Source organism: Hyalella azteca, unplaced genomic scaffold (genome assembly GCF_000764305.2).
Source record: "Hyalella azteca isolate HAZT.00-mixed unplaced genomic scaffold, Hazt_2.0.2 contig10570, whole genome shotgun sequence".
Lineage (NCBI taxonomy): Eukaryota > Metazoa > Arthropoda > Malacostraca > Amphipoda > Hyalellidae > Hyalella > Hyalella azteca.
Genome location: NW_025940603.1, coordinates 5,075 through 20,663, shown reverse-complemented (window position 1 = coordinate 20,663; position 15,589 = coordinate 5,075). Strand labels below are relative to the sequence as shown.

Genomic DNA, 15,589 nt, shown 5'->3' with positions numbered 1-15,589 from the left:
TATACATATGGTTAATATTTATATCAGGATACATTTGAATTATGCAGTTGATATGAAATGAATTGTGTATTCCGGCCAAAGTCATGATGAACTGACGCTTTCTCAACTGACTCCGATATGAAAGAAAATATAATGAGGCTAAGCTAAATAACAATGTGGTGCTATTTACTAGAGGTCTAGCTTTAAAAAGGGTAACAAAACATTGAGACGGACAAACTCGCATGAACTACATATACATCATGAAGCATGGTAAGTAGGAAAATTCATTACCATAAATACATGATAAAATGCACGTTATCAGTACGAACTACAGCTACATACACACCAGTACGTATCCAACTTTTGTTCAAACGAAGAAACAAAATGATCCTCATATGGATGAACAAATAAATTTGTATTCCGCTTGGAACCTCATACTAGGAGTAGCAATAAATTATGCATTAAACCATACGAACTATAATTAACAAGTTATCAAACTTTAAAAAACTGCAACACGGGACGAACTATCATCCTCAGCCGTGATTTAATTTGCTTACGTTATGTACAAAATTATTATCGAATGAATGCAATAAAATTTATCATCAGATATTAATATTAAAAAATGTTACGAGAAAATAACAGGGGCCGCACATAGATTAGAAAAATTGAGCCAAGTTAAGAAATTAGACAACACGGAATGAGAGATGCAGCGAAGGAAAGCGGACATCACAAGCCAGCAGAAGTGACACACAAGCACCGGCTTCCATGACGATGGAAATTCCTCTTCTACGTTTTTCTTGTACGTCGAAAAACGCCATTCAAAATTTTGAAGACAATATCGTATGTATTAGCCGGCAAAATTGCGATAAGAAATTTTTCAGAATATGATAAAAAATTGTGAACTTTTGTTTACATGTAGTCACGCTTCCAATAGCAATTATTAAGCCAAACTTCGTCTTGAACTAAGTTTCATCTCAAAACCGCACATCTTTGTTCTTTGAATTTCCACGAGCCAAGTAAGCATAGGAAGAATAAAGGAGTAAGCATAGGAAGAATAAAGGAGTAAGCATAGGAAGAATAAAGGATAAGATTAAACGAAAGCAAGAAAACAAATTACAAAATTCGCAAGAAGGAAATAGAATAGAATAGAATAGAAGTGTCGGCGTTGAAGAAATAGGCCCATGGCCTGTTGCCGATTCTTGAACTTTTCGTGACTTGATTCACAAGGGATCCGGCCTTTGGAACCCGATCTTACTTTCTTACTTATTGCCTGATCCGTAATTTGCTAGGCATTTTTGTTGCGCGTCTTTGAACACTCTCTACTAAATTTTTGTCCTTTTCAAATTTCGGTGACCACACGACGTTTTCAAACTCCAGGTTCGGGCGCACGACAGCAACAAACAACTGCTTCATCGTTTCTGCATCTATAGGAACTCGAAAGAGCGTCTGATCAGTCCAAGTCGTTGATTGGCTTTATTAATTAAATAGGCCGAAGACAATCGTGCAAGCGTTACAAATGCACCGCACGACGAAGATCCTAACAAAAAATAAGAGAAGTTACCAATACTTGTAGATTGGGAAGCACCACTGTTAAGAGAACATTTTCTTTAATAAGATTATAGAATAATTTGAGGCAGTAATCCTTTTGGTATGTTAACCGCCTTCATCGTTCTGAGTTGACCATCATCTTACGGGCCAGACAAGCACCTGAACATGGCACATTTTTGACAAAAGCTAAAAGAACTATCTTAATTTATTTGAATATTAACTTTTACTAGCATTGCATTCTAGCCAATCAATTAAGTGATACACAGAATCCTTACGTCAGCACAGAAGCATCTGAGTGCATTTAAACCTTCCCAGTTGTTGTTGTTGTAGTGACGCGTAGACGCAATTGACCTACCAAGTCATCACAATTATTGTCTGACTGCATATGTAAAACTGTACCTACACTCTGAAGTTACAAAATTAGGCAGTCTGACAATGGTTGATATTAGTCGTACTAATAATAATGGTTGATATTAGTCGTTGATATTAGTCGTACTGACAATGGTTGATATTAGTCGTACTAATAAGACAACAAGAAGTGCTCCAGCAGTTACGCGCAGTGCAGGGAAGAGTAGTGTGGCTTTAGGCAACTTTGATTTGCTTCATTTTCGGTCCCTTCTTTTTCGCGGCGCGTCTGTTCTCGCGTTCCTCCCACTTACGCTGCTTCTCGGGATCGTCGATCTGTGAAATAATCCATATCGGTTAAAATAATTAGATTTTTCGGGGCAATTTCAATCAATGAGGCTTGAAATTATCCACATTCAATACCAAGAAATCTGGTTTGCACAAGTTTAACTTGTTGACGCCAATTCTTTTATGTGAAAGGTTCACTTAATTACTCTTAATATACATACATACATTTTTTTAATGTTGTCGAAATAAATCACAAACTTTTGATGGATCATATCTATTGCCTACACATCTACTCCTAAGTAGAAATTTCTTTCCCCCATTAAGCCATTAAACTCAATCTATTTATTGCCTGAATCAACAAGCAACATGTAGTGTTCTACTCTAATAAAAACATATCCACGATATTAAACTTGACAAACGTGCAATGCCTACTAAACCATTGACATTCTATGATATTCATCAGAGGTTATGAGTACTCCCAATTTTTGCATCAGTAAAATAACTTTCTCCCACTGCGAGGTACAGTTAACCATCACTCTCCTCCATCATCCTCTCTCTTCCACTGCGAGGTATACTACGTTCGTATACCACTACGAGGTATACGTAACACCATCACTCACCTCCATCATCTTCTCTCTTTCTGTTCTCTTCTTCTCCTCCCTCTTTTCCTGGGCTCGTTCCGCTCGGACGGCGTGCGTGGCCTTCAAAAAAGCTTCCTCGACTCGACTGCGGTTCTTATCAGCTTTGCTCTTGCTCTGCTCGTCAAATATTATGAATTAATAAGGTGGTAGATCTTTAAAAAATGTTAAAAGTTAGCTTTAAACGATGCGCGTCAAAATTATACCAACTATTACGGTCGTACATCTCGTGCATCTACTAAAAATATTAAAATTTAACTTTCAACGATGCATTATTATTCAAGAGTGCTCTTTAGTTGCCAGAACAAGACGTCGATTATTCCTATTGCTCGCTAGTCGTCACTAATATCTGAAGAAAACATTGTTATCAATTATCAACCTCTTTGGAGAGTTTGAAGCGACTGAGTTTATCAGCAAGGTAGAGGACGAGAACGAGCAGGGATCTGAGCTCCTCCATGTCGTCGGCGCTGATCTTGTCACTCTTTTTAGGAGAGGATTTGCCGCTGCGCTCGGCGGGGGCGAGAAGCTGGAACGACAGAATTACCACCTTCAGCACAGGCGGCATCTTTGAAGCTGTCGTCAGCGACTGCTGGTCTCTGAAATTTAAATAAATTCTTTAATTTAAACAAAAAATGACACCTAATTCCTTCAACAAAGCATCAAATAATTTAAAATTAGCTTCTTCATAACTGAAGATGAAAGCGTTAGCTCTTATTAAGGGACACATAAGTTTTTCAAATGAAGCAGTTAGTACATTTGAATTGAATAATAATTGGGCTTCACATTACATGGAATGCTTGAATTCATTTTTATGATAATTTCTGCTAACTTCAAATGCAAGATAAGAACAAGTTTGTGCTTGTGCTCTTAATGCCAACATAGCCCGAGTGCATAATCAATAAGAAAAAAAATTAATCCAACCGATAGTCCGGATTTAGTGCAAATAATAAGCAAAATTAAATCAATAATAATGACGAGAACTTTTGACTTAATTGTAAAAAAATACCAAAAGGCGAGCCATCATAGTTGTAGGAATGAATTTCCGACGGTTATGTCAACAAGTGTAGAGAGAACTTAAGAATTTATTTTGACTGGATAATTTTTGTTCCAATTATAATAGAAAATCATTACGATTGCTGTGACGTTATGAATGCTTTGCGAAATGAAATCAGTGAGAGGAAGCACAAGACGCAAGTGTTGAGATCTTTAACGCACCTGTTTTCAGTCTTCCTGAAGCATTAAAGGGAGAAGAGATAAAACTTCATATCTAACCCACTAGGGGAAATGGTTTAAATGTTACAACGTGAGAACTGACAAGCTGTCGCTTCACTATCCTAACATAATTCAAAATTCTTTTGAAGAACTCATAATAAACATGAATTAAAATTAAAAGAATTTTAACAGTAATAATAGTGAAAAATTGAACTCGGACTCCTAATTGAATAATGAATTAAAAGATGGAAGTTTCAAAATTTCACGTCCGAAAGCCAAAACAAGACTTACGGTAGACCATACACCTTACTTCAAGGTAAATTTCAATTTGTTTACAGACTATACAAAGGTACAATATCTAAATTCAGAAGCCTTGCACGAAACTAACCCCCCCCCCACTCACAAATTTCCTAAGAACAGCCGAAGAAGCCTAGCCAAAAACAAGAAGACAAAGAGATTTACTTATTATTGTACACTATGTTTTGATATACTATGGATACTAACGCATCAGGTTGCTGAGGTCCGCTGTACTGGTCACTGATGTGCAGGTAATTAATACGAGCTAAATGTTTGCCCAAGACCGTCACGGTGCGCGGGTCCGTAAGAATCGCATTGCTGGCCTCCGCTATCTCGCTGAGAAGTAGGAACTTGCTGTAGCTGGCACAGCCTCCGTACTGCTTGCTCGGTAAGGTTCCTTTGCGGTCACCCGTGCAGAACGTCGTCTGAAATGAAACTGTAGTTAAGGGGCGGTACTATCGACACTCGATGATCTACACGTAGTGGTCTATATACACGTAGCGAAGTACATGTAGCGGCCTAACTACCTACACCTAGCGGCCGATTTCCTGTCTGTGATTGGAGAGTTTAGCTGGAAAAGCAGTCAATGATTGACTGATGGAGGTAACGAATTCTTGCTGTTGAGGTAACTAGAATCGAATCATTTCCAGCAAGACTGAGGTGTCCCCTCAAGGGAACGCTCTTGATCTCTGCTGCAAACAGGTTGTGCAGAGACATTGATTTCTCCCCGAGAAAATGACGTTGAAACAACGTTCAATCAACGTCAATTGCAGCATAGATTATGTCGCAGACCATGTGTTTGTCAAGCATGCGAGTCAGGCTGAAACGGCAGAGGCATCAGTTGCGCAGGATGGCAAGCCCTACCACGAAGCCAGCCACCTTGAATGGCGCAATAAACCTAACAACTGCTATTGACACGTTGAGTGTGACACGACCTACCACTGGGTTGCCTTGAAAATGGCCAAGTCCGCGGATAAAGAGGTCCACAATTCAATAATCACTGGTGTATTGGTAGGTTGCGGTGCAAAAATTCAAGTTTCCTCTAATACAATAGGGACATACCAACATCATAAACTTTTGCCAGTCAGCGCTATTGAAACGAACTAAATCGTGCAACTTGTCCTAAAAAACCCCATCTGGCAACCCAGGTGGATCGTATGGCACTAGAAGTATTAAGAGCTGCAAACTTCAGTCATCAATTACTGAACACGTGTTCGGTACAATGACATAGACCGCAAATGCAAAAGAGGTCAGTTTGTTGCTATCCAACCAATTAGTATTCGCTTGGATTGCTTGACATCATGCAAAGTTCGGATTAAATCACAACAATTCAATAATAAGATGCCACTTGTGATCAATACAGTTTACATCAGATGTACATGTTAGGATTGCTGTGAAGTTATCAATTCTTGGTGAAATTAAATCAGTAAGAGGAAGAACATGACGCAAGTCCTGTGCTTTGGAATTGAAGTTCACTAAAATGTTTGTTCTGGTCATTGCAAGTTTTAATTAAACTCCCAGCTAGGAAGTACCAATACCATAAATAGCAAGTTTGCTCTGATTATACAAGAAATATGAAATGTGTAAAAATTTGAGACATTTTCTAGAACTATTCATCAGAATGAATACCTAAAAGAAAAAAGCCATTTTTACGGTGGCCACATAGGAGGGTAAACCACCAAACAATATGAGCTCTTCCTAAAATATTGAACAATACTCACAATATCGGTCATATCTTTGACATATTTGGAAGCCATCTTCTTGGTGGCGAGACACATGACGAAATTCTCCATGTCGTCCAGTCTGATCTTGACAACCACCTCGTCTGTGGACGGCCTGAACATCTGCATTGCCACCGACACCAGGTCTTGACGCTGCAATTGACGAGTTATATTATTATCTCATACATTTTTATTAGTAACCTATAACACATGAGAAAACCATGTTTTAACCCATGTCTCCGTTTTAAAACCCAACAGTGCCTTTTACTCTACTAATTGATTGTATTTGTGTTTCTAGATCTGAACTTCTTCTGAACTGAATTTTGTGAACTGACGATGGAGCTGGACTCCGAAACATTTTCTGTTATAAAGATATGGTGAATTTTTGTGGTATTGTTTTTGCTTTTAAATTCCTAGTTAACATGAGAATGAAATGCATGTTTATCCTAATTTGGGTTTCAGCTTTGGACAAAGTGTTACTTTTTTAAACAATGTTGGATGTGATCTTATCACGAAATTTAGAATGAAGCTTACTTAAAGTTTTACGTACCCAAAATGTAATCTGCTTAAAAATATTGACTGTAAAACACACAAAACTGGTCACCACATGAACAGATGAAAAAATGCTTCGTATATGACTTTCAATTTAAATATTAAATAAAAGGACAATGCTGAACTGGAAGCAACTTCTGAGTTTAATAACAAACCAAATCAAAACTCCTCGGCCTAAGATACTATGCAGGTCCGTCAAATAAGTATCAAAATCATACATTAATAAATCAAAATTATTGTCAGCCACCTAAAAAGTGCATCCAACTCAAAACGGTCAAAAAATTGAAGTACAACTAGTTTTTATTAATTTTAAATTAGCATTAACTGTTGTCAACAGACATTTTTAAAATCCAGGCAAAGCTAATAGTGAGCTTTAACCACAAATTAATGAAGAACAATACATGAAATGTCACGAAATCAATAATTTTAATGAAAAGGAAAATTTTTTGAGGTTTATTGCCCCTGTTCATTAATTAAAACTTAAGCATTAAACGCGTTTTTTCAACAACATTAATTAAAACTTAAGCATTAAACGCGTTTTTTCAACAACAAGTATTAAAACTTAAGCATTAAAAGCGTTTTTTCAACTTAATGCCCATTGACAAAATTTTTCTATGTCAAATAGTTTTTGAGTAGTGGGGGTTTTTGTTAAAAAAAACAAAAAGTGGTCTAAGTTACCCCGCCGGTCTAAGTTACCCCATTTTACGGTAGTTTGATTACGACAGGAAAATGGTTGCTTACTGATACATGGACACTTTAGAAGGTGATAGGACAACACGACAGAGAAAAGATACCTAACTAATTGAATAGACAACTCAATGGTATTTTTAAGGTATTATTGACAGCATTGAATTAACGAGTGAACAAATTAGCAGAAAATAGCATAAAACAAATACACAGGGATTAATTTTTTACAAAGAAGATTACGTCTTTTGATTTCTAGGAAAATAGAGAATATTGTGTAAAAATAAATGTAGAGAGAGTATTCAAGAATTAGGTTTGTAGGAGCAAATATAGAAGAGTGTTAATCTATTTTAGAGCTAAAGATAATATCTTTAGCTCTAGGTAGGCTCTATGTACCTAGGCAGCTCAATGCAACACCGACAGAAGCAACATAAACCTCAGTAATCATTACTATACAATTGTTCATATCCCTTAGATTGCTATTGGCTGCTAAATTTCTTAATCTTTGCATTTGCTGTAGAATGTAAGTGGTGAATACCTCATGCATGCAAACTTTGTTAAATTTGAGACTAAATTTAAAACTACAATATTATTTATGAAAGAATTCATAAAAATCACAAACATACTGTACAATGAAGAACAAGTGAGCTCACCAACAAGGGCAAACTGCTGCGTCAGCAGTGTCTTGTTAGCCTCAAACCACGATGTTGCTAGCTTGGCATTTTTGGCTCTGCCAATACTAAAGTTGCCAAAATAAATAAGAAGTCCAAAGAGCAAAATAAGCTCCAAGTAAAAACTGTCCCAGTTGCTCCTCAAGTGCAAAGGAACCTGCAAAAAAATTACATTCAGTAACAATATTACCACAGAACATCTTCATCTCTTCATCATAAATATTAACCCAATTAAATTTTTTTTGCATTAATCACTTTGGAATGCTAAAAATCAAGGACAAATACTGAAGAATATAGGTAATTAGTGATATACACCAGAAAAGCTTCCTATAATTTTAATAATTCTGGCTGCTTAATTAATTCTGACAAGATGTATACACAGCTCATTAAAAATTACTTGCAATACCTAATCCAATAAAGTTAACTACATAAAATCCTGGTTCAGTATGAGAAAATAATTCAAAACTCACATCAGCCACTGTGATTTTTGGTTCACGAATTGGTTCTTTGTGTAGATTGTGTTGTGCTTTGGTGCTGCTGCTGTCACTGTTGTAGCCAATGAACTCCTCGGTGTCAGCCAAGTGGCTGTACTCGTCTGCTTCATTGCCCTATGAATATCCACCAATTATTAAACTAATAAAATAAACTAATTTTTTACATAAACATAGTGCCCAATCATGTTCAAATTCCAAGATGACAGTTCATATATTTGAGATTGATCCATTCTAATAATTTTCTCATTTTCAAAATATGATTACGGTATATCATTTATATGTGGAAAGTCAGGCTTCGGGGTTTTTAATCTAATCTGAGAGGTGTATCTATTCATACATATACCATATTCCCCCTCTGAATTACATTTGCAAGCACAATATTATAAATTTTTATTTGTAAGTAATTCAAATGAATCTTGTCTGCATTATTGGTAGTCATTAATAAGCAGACATTCAAGCACAATCAAGTGAATCAACTGACGGCAAATTTCAATTTAGACACAGAAACTATACCCAATTAAACCATGAATACCAATAACAAGTATATCTAATAAAAACTTTCCTACTCTTTAAAATCAAAATTCTTAGACAATATCCTAAATTCAATTACTAAAATAGAAAATTCTACAATATTTTAATAATTGTAACAGGCACCTCAAGGGGAGCATCTTCTTTCTCTTTAGGAAAGAATTCAGGGGAGATGTTCTCTTCACCTTCTATCACATCATTAACCACCACACCATCTTCATCAAAATCTTCTTCAGCATTAACCTTCTGACTATTTTCAGCTGTGTCTTCTGCAGGAAAATTATACACAATGATAACAAATCAAGGATTTTTATTCTCACACTTGCACAAACCTGTATAGGTTCATTTATTTAGTGTACCATACCTGTACTGGCTGTACACACCAATTTGGAATATTGGGCAGAAGTTTCCTAAAATTCAGGCAAATTTTATTATTTAAAGCGATTTTTGCAAATTGCAATTGAGAATAGGCCACTTTTCTTCTTGGAAATTGGAAAAATTGGAAAAAGGCCACAGGAATGGGTGAAATTGGCCAGATTAAAGGGCATTTTGTCCAATTTAGGGGTGGCTTAGCTGCTTCTACCCAATTGTTCACTTTGGCATATATGCATGCCATAGTGACCAATAGTATGGTACTGGAATTAATCTGATTCTAAATATCAAAATAATTTCTGCAATCCAGTAAATTTATCATGATATAATGAGTAGTAATTTTAAATAAATAATAACAGAGTCACAGAGTAGAATAAAATTCTGAAATAAATTATGCATGTACATAAAGTTAAAATATATAAAAACATTTATGATCAAAGTTGTATTTTTTTTAATATGAAAGTTTACTCATATCTATTCAAAAATATTGGGCATATTAACATGTTGACTATGATTGCTTCATCTTGTACTATTATTTCATTTTTTGTACTGTTTTCAAACAGGGTTGCCAGACGGACATTTTTTTCCAGACAAATTCGGTGATTTAGTTTTTTTCAATTGCATTGGCCGGCTAAAATTTATGATAGGGAGGGATACTTTCTAATTAAATTTTAAATACTGCAAAAAAAATAAATGGAACTTTTATAGCAGAACCTACAAATAAACTAGTATATACTGAGTTATTGGCCTTTTTTCTCCGATTTGGCTGATTTTAGGCAACCTGAATTATGTACCTACCACTACGTCAGACATCCTGGTGAAATACATTTCATGGTACGCATATGTACCACTTTGGAGTTAACATGTTAAATATTAAGAAAAAAGTACTTACCTTCATTATCAAAATCTTCAAAATCATGATCATCTGCTTCATAATTTGGTAGAGGATTAACAGAAATAAAAAATGACGTAAATAGTGCAAAGCCTAATACTAGACTAAGTATTTTTTGTGTACTGCCCATGGCAGCAAAATGAATAGGTGGAAAATTCTACCAGACAGAATTTCTTCACCTGCAAGCAGAAAAAGTTCCTTTACTGGCACAGTGGCACAAGCCTCAGCCCTCTGAGGCATATGTAGACAGTAGCCTAATGTAGGCCTAGTGGCAAAGCAGAGCACTTTTTAGACTCTCCCTCAAGTTCATTTTTGACTCCTATTACCTAAACTGTCCTAACCTAACCTACAAGTAGACCAGGTCACCTAGAAAGTATCATGGATACCAGCTTTATCATAGCCTACATAAGAAATTGGTTTAAATCTTTAGTAAAATGAGAAAATTAAAAATGAACTGATTTTAAAAATCTCTGGCTTAGAAACTGTCCTGGCTCTGAGTGACAAGATAGCTAGATATCGAAGTGTAAACATTTATTTTCAGACATTCTCATTTTATTAATTTTACTGCAAGTCTGCTAGACTGCTACAAGTGCAACCTGCCTTAATTCAAGTCAATTGCTGAACTCATAAGTCATAACCTTGCATGCAAAATATTGGGGTTGGCAATGATTAAATCAAAATGTTTAAATCGTGTGATTTTAAATCACTTGATTTTTTTATAAAAAAATCATGTTTTTATTTTATTTTTTTTCTATTTTTTTATATGTTTAAATATATTGAGTGGCAGTCTTTACTTTATTTTGAGGTATTGTTATTCATGGTTTAGTATGAATGTACTATGAATGAAAAATTGGTATATAAACTTGTTGCCTTTAGTGTGTATTAGGTTCCAATAAATTGAATGTTTTTGGTACAGAGGCATCAAGAGTGTAATACATTGAATTTACTATGAATGATAAATTGGTATATAAACTTGTTGCCTTTAGTGTGTATTAGGTTCCAATAAATTGAATGTTTTTGGTACAGAGGCATCAAGTGTGCAATACATTGTACGTAGCTAGCAGCTTAGCTAATTCTTATAAGGCTATAAGTAGTCATCAACTATTTGACTATTTGTTATATATTGATTACAATATACAATTTAAATGTGTTAGCTAGCTTATACAGGATGGGGCAGAACCAATTGAGCAGTTTTGAGGCAAAATAAAAGAGTAATGGAGGTAACATACCATTTAAAATACTTATGTTTTGAAAACAAAATCAGGAAGATGGTGTCTGTTAGCGGCATCACACTGTTGGAGTCATTCTCAGAAGTTTCCTACAGCACGTTCACACATATGGCAAGGTATGGCCATAACCTCTGCTGCAATAATCTGTCCCCTTAGCTGTGGTACTCCTCCCTCCTCTGAGAATGACTCCAACAGTCTGTTGCAGCTAACAGCCTCAATCTTCCAGATATTGTTTTAAAACATAAGTATTCTAAATGGTATGTTATGCTAACCTCTAGGAAAATAAACTTTCTTCTTTATGTACCTCCATTAGCCTACTCTTCTATTTTGCCTCAAAACTGCTCAATCAGTTCTGCCCCACCCAGTATATTGAAAGGTTGAGATTGTATTGACCTTTTCTGAGATTTAGGCAATTAGAAAGATTTTTCACCCTAATACAATTATTCTAATTAAAATACCGTAAAATGGGGTAACTTAGACCACTTTTTTTTTATAAATGAACCCATTTTTTTACTAGCTAAATTAAACTTGAATTGAAACATGCAAAATACAGGTCTATACTCTAGCTTCACTCACCATAAATTGCTGGCTCCTGCCTCTCATAGTCTTTATGTAATTTCAAAAATAGTGATGGTCTTTGTTACCTCAGCTCTTGGGGTATCTTAGACCAGGTGGTAAAATCAATAATATTTTTTGGTAAAATAACTCTAGGTTTTGATGCATTGTAGTAGAACTCTTCTAGTTACATATGCAAATGACAACTTTGAGGAAAGTGTCACAGTTTGCAAATGGGGAGCACCGCCCCATAATGAGGGAAATGCGACTACCTAATGGCAGCCCTGATGGGGTAATATTGACTGGCTAGGAAATTAAGTTAAAATTACCATATACAAGACTCTGTAGAGTCTGAAACATAAAGAAAAAACATAAATAGGCTGTCAAACATAAAATATGTTATATATGATAATTTTATATTAACTTCCAAGCCGGTCTATGTTACCCCGTCAGGGCTGACATTAGGTGGTCTAAGTTCCCCCATTTGGGGGCAGCACCCCCCACTTGCAAACTATGACACTTTCCTAAAATTTGTCATTTGCATATGTAACTAGAAGAGTTCTACCACAATGCATCAAAACCTGGAGTTATTTAACCAAAAAATAAAAAAATTGGAGGGGGTACTCTGACAGGCTTTAAACAATAGTTTTTTTTCGTGGGTCACAGTTTTAATTTTTTAACCTATTAGATATGCAAACATTTTAAATATTTCTATTGTGTTATCTGTTATGTAGCCTCAGTATTAGGGCTTTAATGCCCATTGACAAAATTTTTCTATGTCAAATAGTTTTTTGAGTTTTGGGGTTTTTGTTAAAAAAATGAAAAGTGGTCTAAGTTACCCCGCCGGTCTAAGTTACACCCTATTTTCTGGTATTTAATTCAATCTTTAAATATGTTAATTTAAAACTAGAAACAAAACAATTACAATTATAAAACTATATATAAAATATTTAAATGCAGTGAATGGAAATAAAATGTTTGAAGTATGCATATAATTATTTAAAACAGTGTTAGCTTTTCTCTTTAAGTCTTGTTTCAAGTCGTTTGAGGTTTGTTTGGTTATCTTTCAGTTTATGTTTAGTAGGTATTTGTTTATTGGTCTGAAATAAATGGGAACAGTGCAGTCAGTCACTCAGTCACTACTAGTCGGTGTGTTTAGAGGGTAGAGTCTGGTAGATTTATAGGACATAAAACTAGTAGATCTATTGATAGTGCTGTGCACTGTGCTATGATGCTATCAGCTACCTATCTCAGCATCTGTTGTGTGACTTCAATGTTTAGAAGATCTGCATTCCTGAAGTGTTTTTGTATACTGAAGCCAGTTAAATAGTCAATATTTAGCTTGTTACCTTGCTCCATACAAACTTTACAAAGCTAATGAATAGACTTATCAATAATTGTTTGCCCAAAAATCCCTAAGTGGTAAACACTACCTTGGCCTGTTGGTCATTATTAAAGGCAATAAGTGCCTTTTTACCCATCCATTATGATCCATATACTGTTATTGTTAGGGTGAACGAGGTATATTCCGACACATTAAGGATGTAGCAAAAAATGAATGGCTATAAAAAAAATCACCGTATGCAAAACTTGAGTTCTGTTTGCTTTACATCACTCTCAAAACACCGCACTATGCGCCAGCAACAATAAAACGTCACAAACTGTGGCCATATTTATTTAAAAGCCTTTAGAATGCAAACCTACCAAATCCATATATTCCGATGCTGTGTGAGACTAAATTAGGCATTTTGTGAGACAAATTCCGGCCGCACTTCAAACTCTACTAATTCGTAATTCCGACCCTCTTATCAGTCTTGTGTTCAAATTCCGATCGCTGTGTGAGCTGTATTGTAATATGACACAGCTCGGCATTAGAACACTACTTAATTAGGCTTTTAATTAAGAGCTATTAAGCTTTTAATTAAGAAAATTTTAATTTTTGGACACAGCTCAGAATGAACTGTGTGCGTCTAATTCCAAGCTGTGTTGGAATTAGTTTTTATGTGTCTAAAGCCATCTCTTAACTTAATCATCTATTAATTTATTTAACATTTGAAATCAGCAAATACAAGTATACTTAAAGGATTCCTAATATATTCACAGACTTATTTAAAAGTCTCAAACCATAATATTATTTCTACACAAACAGTTTATCACTATTTAGTAGGTAAAAAGTAGGTAGAGCAAGGTCTACTATCAACTTTGACACGTTTTTTGATGTTCTCACTCAGATTCACAGGGTGACGTGCACTGTCTCTCTTTGGATCTTAACATTTTCCCGCCCGACGGCCCAGACCTAGTGTTTTGGCAATACTATGGCGCGCAATAGTATGACATCACAACCATCAACGAATGCGTGGAACTAAGACAAAGCTTAAGTTAATATAAAGGAAAAAGTTGAGAAGTGTCGGAATTAGGTACTCACGATGTCGGAATATACCGCGTTTACCCTAGTAGGCTAGGCTAATTGTAACATAAAAAATAGGCTAACCTTTCAAAAAGACAAAAAAAAAACTAAAAAAATATCAAATAAATCATAAAAAAATACAAAAAATAATTGATTTTTAATTTTTTTTAAAAAATCACCAACCCTACAAAATAAAATCTTATTTGACTGATTTGAGTATAGCCAGTTGGAATGTTGCATTTTCTTAAGGGGGAGGTATACTTTTTGAAAAACTTTTTTGTTTAGGGACGGATCTTTCTGAAACTTCACACATAAATGTAAAACCGAAAAAGAAGCACATTTTGTTCATGTGATTATTTTGGAAAAATTGACAGAAAACATGAAATTCATAGAAAATGGACAAAAAAGGGGGTCCTGTAGAAATCTATCTCCTCCTAGGGTTTTCAAGCTACAACATAGAGACGCATATCATTCGATGCGTAAAGACCATACCAATCAAGTAACGAAGCCCGATTTTTTATTTTTGCCTTAGTTTTTTACACACATTTTTCCATTTTTTCTCATTTCCCCCCTTCCCCCCATTTTGAATCCAAACTATGCACAAATCTTAAAAAAGGGCTTTGTTACTCAATAGGTATGGTCTTTACAAATCGAATGGTAGGAGTCATACTGCGAATTCGCAGGAGTCATACTGCGACTTGCAGTACTGCCAGTACACCTCTCCGTACGAAGCAAGGAGGGTGACTGAGCCAGGACTGAGTGACAGAGTGAGCCTTGATGCCAGAAACGACCATATATAACATAACATAGTGATGTCGATTGTCGGCGCTGAAGTGTAGGCCTGATGTGGCCCATCGCCGATTCTTTTCCTTTTCGTGCCTTGTTCATAGATCTAAACTCGTGTCATTTGACCGGATCTTTTCATGACTGGCGATAGTTTGAACTTTTGAAGTAGCTAGGGTAAACGCGGTATATTCCGACATCGTAGGTAATTCCGTCACTTCTCTAGTTTTTCCTTTATATTAAGCTTTGTTTTAGTTCCATGTGTTCATTGATGGTTGAAATGGTGACGTCATACATTTGCCTGTTGAAATACTGCAAAAACACTAGGTCTTGGCCATCTAGCGGGAAAATATTGAGATCCAAAGAGAGACAATGCATGCCACGTGGTGAGATC

General features: G+C 35.5%; 1 protein-coding gene across 1 annotated transcript; it reads right to left on the bottom strand.

The window, feature by feature from the left end:
• Positions 1-1,995: 1,995 nt before the first annotated feature.
• Positions 1,996-10,421, bottom strand: LOC108681816 (PAT complex subunit CCDC47). Its single transcript, XM_047882486.1, has 10 exons — positions 10,222-10,421; positions 9,084-9,226; positions 8,406-8,543; positions 7,922-8,092; positions 6,029-6,181; positions 4,515-4,732; positions 4,014-4,028; positions 3,178-3,394; positions 2,781-2,915; positions 1,996-2,208 (listed from the first exon to the last, which is right to left on the bottom strand). Exons 1-10 carry the CDS (start codon positions 10,349-10,351, stop codon positions 2,110-2,112), a joined length of 1,419 nt encoding a protein of 472 aa, XP_047738442.1. The 5' UTR covers positions 10,352-10,421; the 3' UTR covers positions 1,996-2,109.
• Positions 10,422-15,589: the final 5,168 nt, after the last annotated feature.

Excerpts from the sequence above, each read along its gene's own strand:
- LOC108681816 (XM_047882486.1), bottom strand. The coding sequence starts at position 10,351 with ATGGGCAGTACACAAAAAATACTTAGTCTAGTATTAGGCTTTGCACTA. Across the intron at positions 2,916-3,177 it reads GCTTCAAACTCTCCAAAGAG|AGCAAGAGCAAAGCTGATAA; the intron begins GTTGATAATTGA and ends TTTGACGAGCAG. Across the intron at positions 2,209-2,780 it reads AAAGAGAGAAGATGATGGAG|ATCGACGATCCCGAGAAGCA; the intron begins GTGAGTGATGGT and ends ATTATTTCACAG.